Source organism: Lactuca serriola, chromosome 9 (genome assembly GCF_051521515.1).
Source record: "Lactuca serriola cultivar US96UC23 chromosome 9, Lser_US96UC23_V15, whole genome shotgun sequence".
NCBI classification, from domain to species: Eukaryota; Viridiplantae; Streptophyta; class Magnoliopsida; order Asterales; family Asteraceae; genus Lactuca; species Lactuca serriola.
In genome coordinates this window covers 209,337,151-209,347,732 of record NC_136416.1, presented here as the reverse complement: position 1 = coordinate 209,347,732, position 10,582 = coordinate 209,337,151, and the positions used below count along the sequence as shown (strand labels likewise).

The window sequence follows — 10,582 nt, the reverse complement described above, 5'->3', positions numbered from 1 at the left end:
GGTTGACCTTTGACTTTTGACCATTGACTTTAACCAAGTTTGACTTTAGGTCATTTGGGGCATTTTGAGTAATAGATTGAGGCTTGGTCCATGCGTATTGTACAAGTGACCCATAGAGCCAGTGCTTGGAGCAGTGATCAATTTAGCTATCGTTCAGATTGTGAGGTGGGTTTTCCTCACTGTACTTGTGGGTCGAAGGCCCCAAGGTCGGCCTATTAGGTTGTATGATGTATCCTGGTATATAGGATGTTGCTATATTATAATGATTTGTAGATCTACATGATTGTTTGTTGTTGGTTATATGATTATTTGTTTGTTGGTTATATGTTTATCTATTGCATATGTCGACATAGTATGGTTGGGTTGAGGCAATATTGCTTTGTGCGGAAGCCAACAAACCCGGGAGCAATCCAGACATAAGGTGAGGGCCAGGAGGGCAATTCATACTTATGTTGTGGGCTCATGGGGTAATACAATATGGTGATTATATATATATATATATATATATATATATATATATATATATATATATATATATATATATATATATATATTAAACCTTTAGAAAAAGGTGGTTATATGTGTCTTGTCTATTTTTCTTTTTTTTTTTATTTTGTTACTAACCTTTTCTTTTCCTTTAAATATGTTCGGCAAAACTAACTTCTTGTAGCTTTTATATATATACGAGTGTTTGTTGTAGCTTTTATATGTATACGAGTGTTTGAAAAAACTAGTTAGTAGTTAGAAGTTGTAACTTCTATTTGTATACTAGTTTTCAACAAAAGTAGTTGGAAGCCTTGAAACTTTTAAAACATATAAAACCATATAAAAATAACTTATAGAAAACACGTCGTTGCAAACCTCTCCTATTGATGAACAAAATTTTTTCTTAAAAGCTAGAAGCTCTCAAAATTTACAAGTCGAACACACACAAAATCTCCTTTTTCTCTTTTGTTTTCTTTTTCAAAATATTTTGTAGCACAATACTATGCCCTTTACATGTTACATATCCATGTTTGGCAAGCAGAAAAACGATTCTTCTCATCTTAAGTAAATTAATTGTCGTAACACTGCCATCTGTTAGGTAAAACTAACACAAATTAAATCATCTTTTCTCTTTAATAATAATTATTTTTTACATTAATTACCACAATGTATAAGTATGAATTTTGGGTTAAAATTTTCCGAGCCAAACATCCTTGCAACCCCAAACATCAAAACCAAGCCCATGAATAAAAGTAGATTCGAGAACGCAAGACTTAAATTGGAAACCACAAGAATAAGGATACAAGTGGATGGAGGGTACAGATGGAAATCAACATCCTTTCATCTGATTGGCCAAAAATCTATCCAAGATTTCAGTTCATCCTACCTGGCACCATTCACTTCTTTCCTATTGATATCAACATCCCCATATAATTTCATACCCAAGTCACTAAAACACACACTCACACAAAGACACTCAGACTCAGTCACCACCAACACCACCGTCAGCCACCTTATTTGCTCAGCAACAATGGCAGCTGCCTCCTCTGCTGCTGTCCTTAATGGATTAGGATCACCCTTCTTGTCTGGCGGAAAGAGGAGCCAGACCCTGCTGTCTGCACCCACCAGTGGTGCCACCATGCCAGCCGCTCCTAGGCGGTTAATCATCACAGCCGCCGTTGCTCCCAAGAAATCTTGGATCCCCGCCGTTAAAGGTGGCGGCAATTTGATCGACCCCGAGTGGCTCGATGGCTCGTAAGTTCTCTTCCTGTCTGATCAAATACTTAGACTGTCCCACCTAAGAATTCATAACTGTGATTCACCTATTTCTTTTTTACCGATTTTTCACTAAATTTCGTTTGACAACAGGCTCCCGGGAGACTACGGGTTCGACCCGCTAGGCCTAGGAAAAGATCCGGCGTTTCTAAAATGGTACCGGGAAGCGGAGCTTATCCACGGGCGGTGGGCCATGGCGGCGGTTCTTGGTATCTTTGTGGGTCAGGCATGGAGCGGCATCCCATGGTTCGAAGCCGGAGCCGACCCGGGTGCGATCGCTCCGTTTTCTTTCGGATCTCTTCTCGGGACCCAACTCCTGCTGATGGGTTGGGTGGAGAGCAAGAGATGGGTCGACTTTTTCAACCCGGAATCACAGTCGGTTGACTGGGCCACCCCATGGTCCAAAACCGCTGAGAATTTTGCTAACTTCACCGGAGAACAAGGTTATCCGGGTGGTAAATTCTTCGACCCGTTAGCGTTTGCGGGTACCCTTAATAATGGGGTTTATATTCCGGATACCGAGAAGCTTGATAGATTGAAATTGGCTGAAATTAAACATGCACGACTTGCAATGGTGGCAATGTTGATTTTTTACTTTGAGGCAGGACAAGGGAAGACTCCTCTTGGTGCTCTTGGGTTATAAGGGAAATATGGTTTTGTTATTATGTAACATGTAAATTTATTTATTTAGATATATCCAACAAACTCAAACCTTAATTCATCATTCATATGTTATTTATAGTTGCAAATGCATCTTTATTTAACATATAATAGTTAGTGCAACAAAAATATCAATTTTTTGTCCTACCAAAAGAGATGGGAGCAATGTGAAACAAAACACCTGGATGTAAGCATCATCTCCCATACAATTTCACCCTTGAAAACATCAAGATATCAAGATTACATTTAAGAAAAGGGTGTTACAAGAACCCCCATTGATTCATTTACTTGATACAAGTTCTACTAAAAGCAATAAGAACAACTTAAATTAACTCAAAAGTCGAAAATATTCAAAATTTCGACTTATGAAATATTACAATAAACGAAAAAAAAACATCACTCGCTGCTACCCATAGCCATCAAGAACTCACCCTCACAAACCACCTCACCTCCCACATACGCCTTTCCATCCATCTTTGCAATTCCAAAGCGTTTTTGAAGCTTTGTGAGTGTCATTCTCATGACCAAAGTGTCTCCGGCCACCACCGGTTTTCTGAACCTCACCTTGTCAATTCCGGCGAAGAAGAAACTGTCACGTGAGCCGCCCACTTCCGGTTGCAACATTACCAAACCACCAACTTGTGCCATTGCCTACAAAATATAGCAATGTACTTTTATATATAGACATTGCTATAATTGGATAATTTTTTTCAAGGTACAAGGATGTAATATAATAAATAAATCAATTAATTTACATTGATGTTTGTTGCATTTAAATGATATGCTCAAAAGATATTTGAGAAAACTTTGTAAAATGTTGGGAGATAATGGGAAAGCCTCCTTTCGCTGACTTTCTCTATTGAATTGTTCTTTTTTGCATTAAATCAAAAAGAAACACTTGTATATAGTTTACTAGATTAAGTGCTATATATGTTAAGTCCATTAAGTAGAAAAAAGAAACACCACATTTGTCACTTATACAGGAAGAAAGAAAAGAAATTGATTTAAGTCGATTTTTATTTTCAACTACTCTTTGCAGATTTTAAAAGTTTATTGGATAATATCATTGGTTCCTTGCTAAAATGCTACAAATTCCATGTCTAATGAAGTGTTTGGCTACTAGTCAAATATCCGAAGTACCCCTCAAAAGTAGAGGAATCTTGCAGATGATAATCAGTGATATCAGTCTATAACATTTCAGATATTTAACTAACAATGAAATATTTTCACTAAATTAAGTGCTTAATCCAACATTGCATTTAGGGGATGCTAGGTTTTATCCAAAACATAAAGTGTCGATCTTTTTAATGGATTCAGTATTCAGATAGTGATTATAAGCAGACCTTTAAATCTTTTAATTACAATGCAAAGTAGTACTTTTTTACCTCTTTGTTTTTCTTTAATTTAAAAGCTTATTAAAATCACCCAAAAAGTACCAAAGCAATAATTTTTACAGAAAAATGGCAAGACACCATAAGAATTATGAGTTCAAAAGCACAATATTCACACAAGATTTTCAAAAAGACTTGGATTTTAATCTGAACACCCAGAAAACATATATATATATATATATATATATATATATATATATATATATATATATATATATATATATATATATATATACTACACATATAACAGAAAACGTGAACAAGATTTTTAAAAATGTACCTCAACCATAAGAACACCAGGCATAATTGGTCTATCAGGAAAATGGCCAGGGAAAAAGTTGTCATTGATGGTCACATTCTTGATGCCAACTGCTGAAACTCCTGGATTGTACTCAATCACCCTGTCCACCAAAAGAAATGGAAATCTGCAACAACCAAACAAAACCCAACAGAAATCAATGCATCAAAATTTCTACAAACAAATTAAAGCAGGACTTAGTTTTTGCACAAGCAAACAAACGAAACCCAGATCAGAAATCAAACGATTCAATGAAATTCGTCAAGTAAAAGTACAAACCGGTGTGGCAAAATCTCACGAATCTGATTGATATCAACAACAGTAGGAAATGCAGGGAACCCTGAAACGATTGGAGACGTTAGAGAGAAAAACGGTGAAATGAAAACATGGTTTTTATAATTTGAAAAGGAAAAACGGCTTACTGAGTTCAATTGGGGTTTCATCTTTTGAGCTATCACTAGCAGTTGAAGCACAGTTAGCGATTAAACTGGTGTGGGTTGTCTTCAATTGGTTAGATACAAGAGGGGATCTGGAGATCCTTGGGATAGAAAACCCATTGAAGGAAGATACAGAGAGGGTTTTAGGGGTTCGGTTAGAGATCGGGGAATGAGAATTGAGTGGAGAGATGAGTGAATGAGCAAGAGCTGAGGAAGCCATTTAGAGGGATGATAACAGAAATGATAAACGAGTGTGGTTTTGGATTTATGGGTATTTGAGGCGGAGGAAGGCGAGAATAACGATGTGGAGGAGCTGCAGACAGCGGAGGTAGTTCGGTGGTTGGAGTGAAGAAGACGGAGATACCGAGAGTGTTGGTGTTTGTACTTTGGAGTGTTTGGGTTCTATGACAAGTAGAAAGTGGGACTTTGGAGCGGATATAAACCGGGTCGAATAAAATTAAGAGTAAATGTATAAAAAAAGAAATTGAATATCCTTTTATTTTTCTTATTTTTTATTAGTTAATTTTTTTAACTACCAATTAGCTTTTTAGTTAGAGAAATTAAATATTTTCCTATTATTTCTTCCTACAAATCCTCTTACTTAATTGAAATAGTGACATGTGTATCATTTAATGCTTATTTAATGATATTTTAATATATTAATATGACATATGTCATTATTTAATTGGATAAAAGAATTTGTAGGAACAAAAGTAGGAAGATATTTAATTTCTCAGTTAGAGAAATTAAATATTCTCCTACTATTTCTTCCTATAAATCCTCATACTCAATTGAATAGTGACATGTGTATCATTTAATGATATTTTAATATATATTAATATGACTCATGTCATCATTTAATTGGGTAGGAGGATTTGTAAAAACAAAAATAGGAGGATATTTAATTTCTATTTTAGTTAGAGAAATTAAATATTCTGCTATTATTTCTTCCTACAAAATTACAAATCTTCCTACTATCTATCGATTGGTTTTCAGTTATCACTTACTTTTTAATTAACAACTAACTTTCCAACTAATCTATCAAACATAATATTAACAAAAAAAAATATGCATATTATCAAGTGATTATTATTTTTATTAAACTTTTTATTTAAGTTTAATATGTGAATATTTAATATTTACATTTAGTTTTATGTCTTAAAATTATTATTATTATTATTATTTATTAAACTTACCTAAGTTTGTAATCTATAGATATTACATAAAATCAATAATTAGTGCAGTACTTATTCTATAAGTCTTGTTTTACCCTAGGAAGTATCTATAATACATGGTTGGTTATTAATCAATGCGAAATCAACCAAATTATTCTCAATATTGTTTATGGTATCCAAACTAAAGAAATTTAAACATTATGGATCTTCTCCCACCATCACTTTGAATATCATCTTGTATACCCTTCGTCTTGTATTAGAAAATTTTCACCCTACTAACCCCTAACCTAATATCCATATTAGGAAGGAGAAGGACTATACGTCGCCTTCACCTTGCATTAAAACTCAAGCCTTCACTTAGCCACAATTGTTGACTACTATGGTAGATCGCATAACCTAGTTAAACCACCACTAACTCCCCACCACAACCATTAGATAGAGAGTTTATAGTTTAAGATAATTATCTTTTTTCAGGATTAAAAAAATCACTAATTCCACGAAACGGCCATGTTCATCGTATGAACTTTTTTTTTTTTCTGACAAATGATAAATGTTTGTTTTGATCAACAAAATTCGTAATAATAAGTTTCTGCAAGTAAACAATTTTATATAAAAAAGATAAAAAAAAATTATATTTATTTATCTATTCATGTATTATTCCGAGATTTCAAAAAAATCACTAATTCCACGAAAATGCCATGCCTTCGTGTGAATTTGTATTTTTTTTGTAACTTCTGACGAATGATAGATGCTCGCTTTGATCAATAAAATTCGCAAGAATAAATTTTTACAAGTAAACAATTTATATAAAAAAAGATTTAAAAAAAACAATCATATTTGTTTATCTGTTAACAAGTTAATATAAGATAAAAAGAAAAAAAAAATAGGGATGAACGTTTGGACCAAAAAACTGAACCATAATCAATTTCAAATAACCACAACTAAATCACTGGTTTTAAGCTTCTGTTCAAAAAAAAAAAAAAAGAAGAAGAAACTGTTAAAGGTCATGTACTCTTGTTTTATCTCCTCTGGATCGAACACAAGATGTGGCATCAACTAGCAAGAGGCATGCACAAGATCAGGAGGTACTTTTGTAAATAATAATAATAATAATAATAATAATAATAATAAAACTCTTTTTTCGTTTCGCTCCTCTACCTCCGTCAACTCTTCCAAAGGTGAAACTAGGATAATGATCTAGACGTGAGTTGGAGTGTTCATATGAAGGCACGCATTACCCCATAAGCTACAAGTAAGTTTATTTAATTATAGTGTTGTTTCTTTGAACACAAGCTCACAATTGTATAAATAATACAGATTACAAGATGCATAAAGGAAAACGGAATGGGCTTGAACCTTGCATTTAATTAGACTTTACATAACTGCCTCTTTTCATAATTTTTGAAACAGGTTTGGTTCTACAACCTAACCCGATTTTTACAGTCATTTTAATCCCATAACTAACCAGCCCAGTGGCGAACTAAGAAGCGTCCAACCGTAGCCATGGCCTCCTTGATTTTTTAACAACTAACTACATAATATATATATATATATATATATATATATATATATATATATATATATATATATATATATATATAGAGAGAGAGAGAGAGAGAGAGAGAGAGAGAGAAAGAGTGTTAGGTTCAAATGTTTTCACTATCTATTGTGTGCATGTATGACTGATTCTGGACCAATCATTTTAGTTATTTTAAGAAAGTAATTAATGTATATTAAATATTGAAGATATAATTAATATTCATTATATCTTCAACATGTAATATGAATTAATTACTTTCTTAAAATAACTAAAATGATTGGTCCAGAATCAGTCATACATGCACACAATAGATAGTGAAAACAAAATAACATAACCCTATATATATATATATATATATATATATATATATATATATATATATATATATATATATATATATATATATATATATATATACACACACACACTAGGTGTGAGACTCGTTTACTACAGGAGTTTTTTAAAAAAAAATTAATATCAAGTTGTAAACATTAAGCAATTTTTAATGTAATACTTTGTTAGCAATTTTGAATTTTATTACAACACAAGTGGTAGTAAAGGATTCTAATTTATTTAGGAGACTGACATCATATTTGTATTTTTTATCACTTAATAGCAACATTTTTTCATTTGTATCAGATAATAACATTGTACTTTCATTTTTATACCATAGTAGAACAACTAAAAAACCATTCTACCCTTTTTAAAAATTTACCATTCTACCACTACACGGTTAACATATTAAAAGTAATAGTTTTAACATATATCTAGAAACATATTTCTAATTTTCAACAAAATAAAAACTTACTTATATTTATGTATGGACATGGCATCATATTTGCATTTTTAGCCGATAATAACAACATGCTTTCATTTTCATCACATAATAGCATCGTACTTTCATTTTCATCCCATAATAGCATCATACTTTTATTTTTATCACATAATAGCATAATAATTTCGTTTTTATACCATAATAGCATCATACTTGCATTTTCAACCAATAATAACAACATAGTTTTTGTTTTTATCAGATATTTCCATTAAAAAAACCAATGTGAGTTTGATGATAAAATTAAATAACGGTATGATGATATATTATACAAATCCACAAACAGAAATAAAAGTACAATGCTACAATAGGAAGAAATAAAAGTAGGATGCAACATTAACAATAATAAATGAATGTACATTGCTATACCTTGCATTTGAAAGTAACAATCTTATATAAAACATATGGAAAATGGTCCAAAAATGCAAAATGTAACCGGGGGGAGTGGGAATAAACCATATTGAGCTAATGAACAAAATGCACCAAGGGATAAAACATCCTCAAAATGAGGCAGAAAAACTGCACCAGAAAATTGAAAAAAAAAAAAAAACCCTTATTGCATACCTAGCAAAAAATTATACCATGGGTTGAATTAACGGGAGGGTCGATGATGATTTCCACCTAATCTCATTGAATGATGAAGAAGAAGAGTGCATAACAAACTTTACATGTGAGAATCACAACTGAAGAATCACCGGTGCTTCTCGTGTTCAATTAGTGTTTTGAGAGATAAATGGAGCGAGAAGGGATTTTGAGAGATAGTAAGAGAAGGAGTGTGCTATAATATCAAAAAGAAAATGATTTGGAATTGAGAAATATTGAGAGAAATCAGGCAATTGCAGAGATTACAGGTGGAGAAATCAAGTTTCCATTTTAATGGGATTTTAATTGAGTTTGAATTTTTTTTGGAAGATCACGTTCCTGATTTTATGCATTGTGAGTTAAAATGACCAAAAGGGCAATTCTGGAATATCACTTAGACATTTTGAGCGGGAGAAATAACTTGGGGGAGGATGAGAAATTGTCACGTGACAATTTGGTACTTATTTATTAGATTAGGGTGTGTGTGTATATATATATATATATATATATATATATATATATATATATATATATATATATATATATATATATATATATATATATATCATTTTTTTTTTTAAATTTTCTTAATTGTGAATTGAATCGTTAATGTTTTTTTTTTAAAACTTCATGTTGTTACGATTCATATTTTTTTTTTACTTGGATGGTTCATAGTTAATATCGTTAGCAACTTTATGTTTGCATTTATCATTATCATCACTTCACATTTTGTTTTGTATTTTTTTTTATAATTTTAGTTATTTATTATTCTTCTATTATTTTTAATTATTTTGATTCAAGTAATGAAAAATAAGAAGAAAAAAAACTCAAACACCAAAATTATAATATACTCGAATATATTAATACATTTTGCACTTTTCATCTTTTTTTGTTTTTTTTTCGTAGTTTTTTATTTTTTCGTATTATTTTATTAACTTTTTCGTGTTATGTTATTATTTTTTCATTGTTTCGTTTTGTTTTTCATCAATTTGATAAAATAATTTGATCTTTTTCTAAAAGCGTAAAATGTATGAATATATTAGAGTATATTATAATTTTGGTGTTTGAGTTTTTTTGGTTTTCTATTTTTTTAATTATTTTGGTTATTTATGGCTTTTGTATTTTTTTTATTTTGATTCGAGTAAATTAAAAAGTTATGTGTATTTTCTTTATTTATATTTGTAAATATAACTATTTTATTTACTCGAATAAAAATATTAAAAATTACAAAAACCATAAATAACAAAAATTATAAAACACACACACACAAACACAAAAAATTGTAATATACTATAATATATTCATACATTTTACACTTTTTAGGAAAAAGTAAAAAAAAAAAGTTTTCAAATTGATGAAAAATAAAACGAAATAACGAAAAAATTAAAAGAGTTCAAAAATAATATGAAAAAATTAAAACAATAATACGAATAAGTTTAAAAAATACGAAAAAAAACCCAAAAAAATATGAAAAATGTAAAATGTATTAATATATTAGAGTATATGACAACTTTTATGTTTGAGTTTTTGTTTTTTGTTTATCTATTTTTCATTATTTAAATCAAAATAAATAAAAATAATAGAAGAATAATAAATAAATAAAATTATAAAAAAAAATAAAAAACAAAATGTGAATAATGATAATGATAAATGCAAATATAAAATTGTTAATAATATTAACTATGGAGCATCCAAGTAAAAAAAATGAACCGACATAAAATTAAAAAAAACATTAATGCTTCAATTCTCAAATAAAAAAAATTAAAGAAAATACCTTTCATGTAATTTTGCAAATCATTTTTAAAATCCTCAAAGTGAGGTGTTTTACAAAGCATAGGGACTAATTATGAAATTTTGTCAAAAAAGGGGTCTATTTAAAAAAATAAAAAATAAAATAAAATATTAG

At 30.4% G+C, this 10,582-nt stretch overlaps 2 protein-coding genes across 2 annotated transcripts; one reads left to right on the top strand and one right to left on the bottom strand.

The window, feature by feature from the left end:
* The first annotated feature begins 1,426 nt into the window (after window positions 1–1,426).
* LOC145076755 (chlorophyll a-b binding protein CP24 10A, chloroplastic) lies at window positions 1,427–2,482 on the top strand. Its single transcript, XM_079022546.1, has 2 exons — window positions 1,427–1,740; window positions 1,855–2,482. The coding sequence occupies exons 1-2, from the start codon at window positions 1,517–1,519 to the stop codon at window positions 2,402–2,404; spliced, it is 774 nt and encodes a 257-aa protein (XP_078878672.1). The 5' UTR covers window positions 1,427–1,516; the 3' UTR covers window positions 2,405–2,482.
* A 107-nt stretch (window positions 2,483–2,589) lies between these two features.
* Window positions 2,590–4,948, bottom strand: LOC145076756 (uncharacterized). The gene is made up of 4 exons (XM_079022547.1): window positions 4,533–4,948; window positions 4,390–4,450; window positions 4,093–4,237; window positions 2,590–3,072 (listed from the first exon to the last, which is right to left on the bottom strand). The coding sequence occupies exons 1-4, from the start codon at window positions 4,765–4,767 to the stop codon at window positions 2,818–2,820; spliced, it is 696 nt and encodes a 231-aa protein (XP_078878673.1). The 5' UTR covers window positions 4,768–4,948; the 3' UTR covers window positions 2,590–2,817.
* Window positions 4,949–10,582: the final 5,634 nt, after the last annotated feature.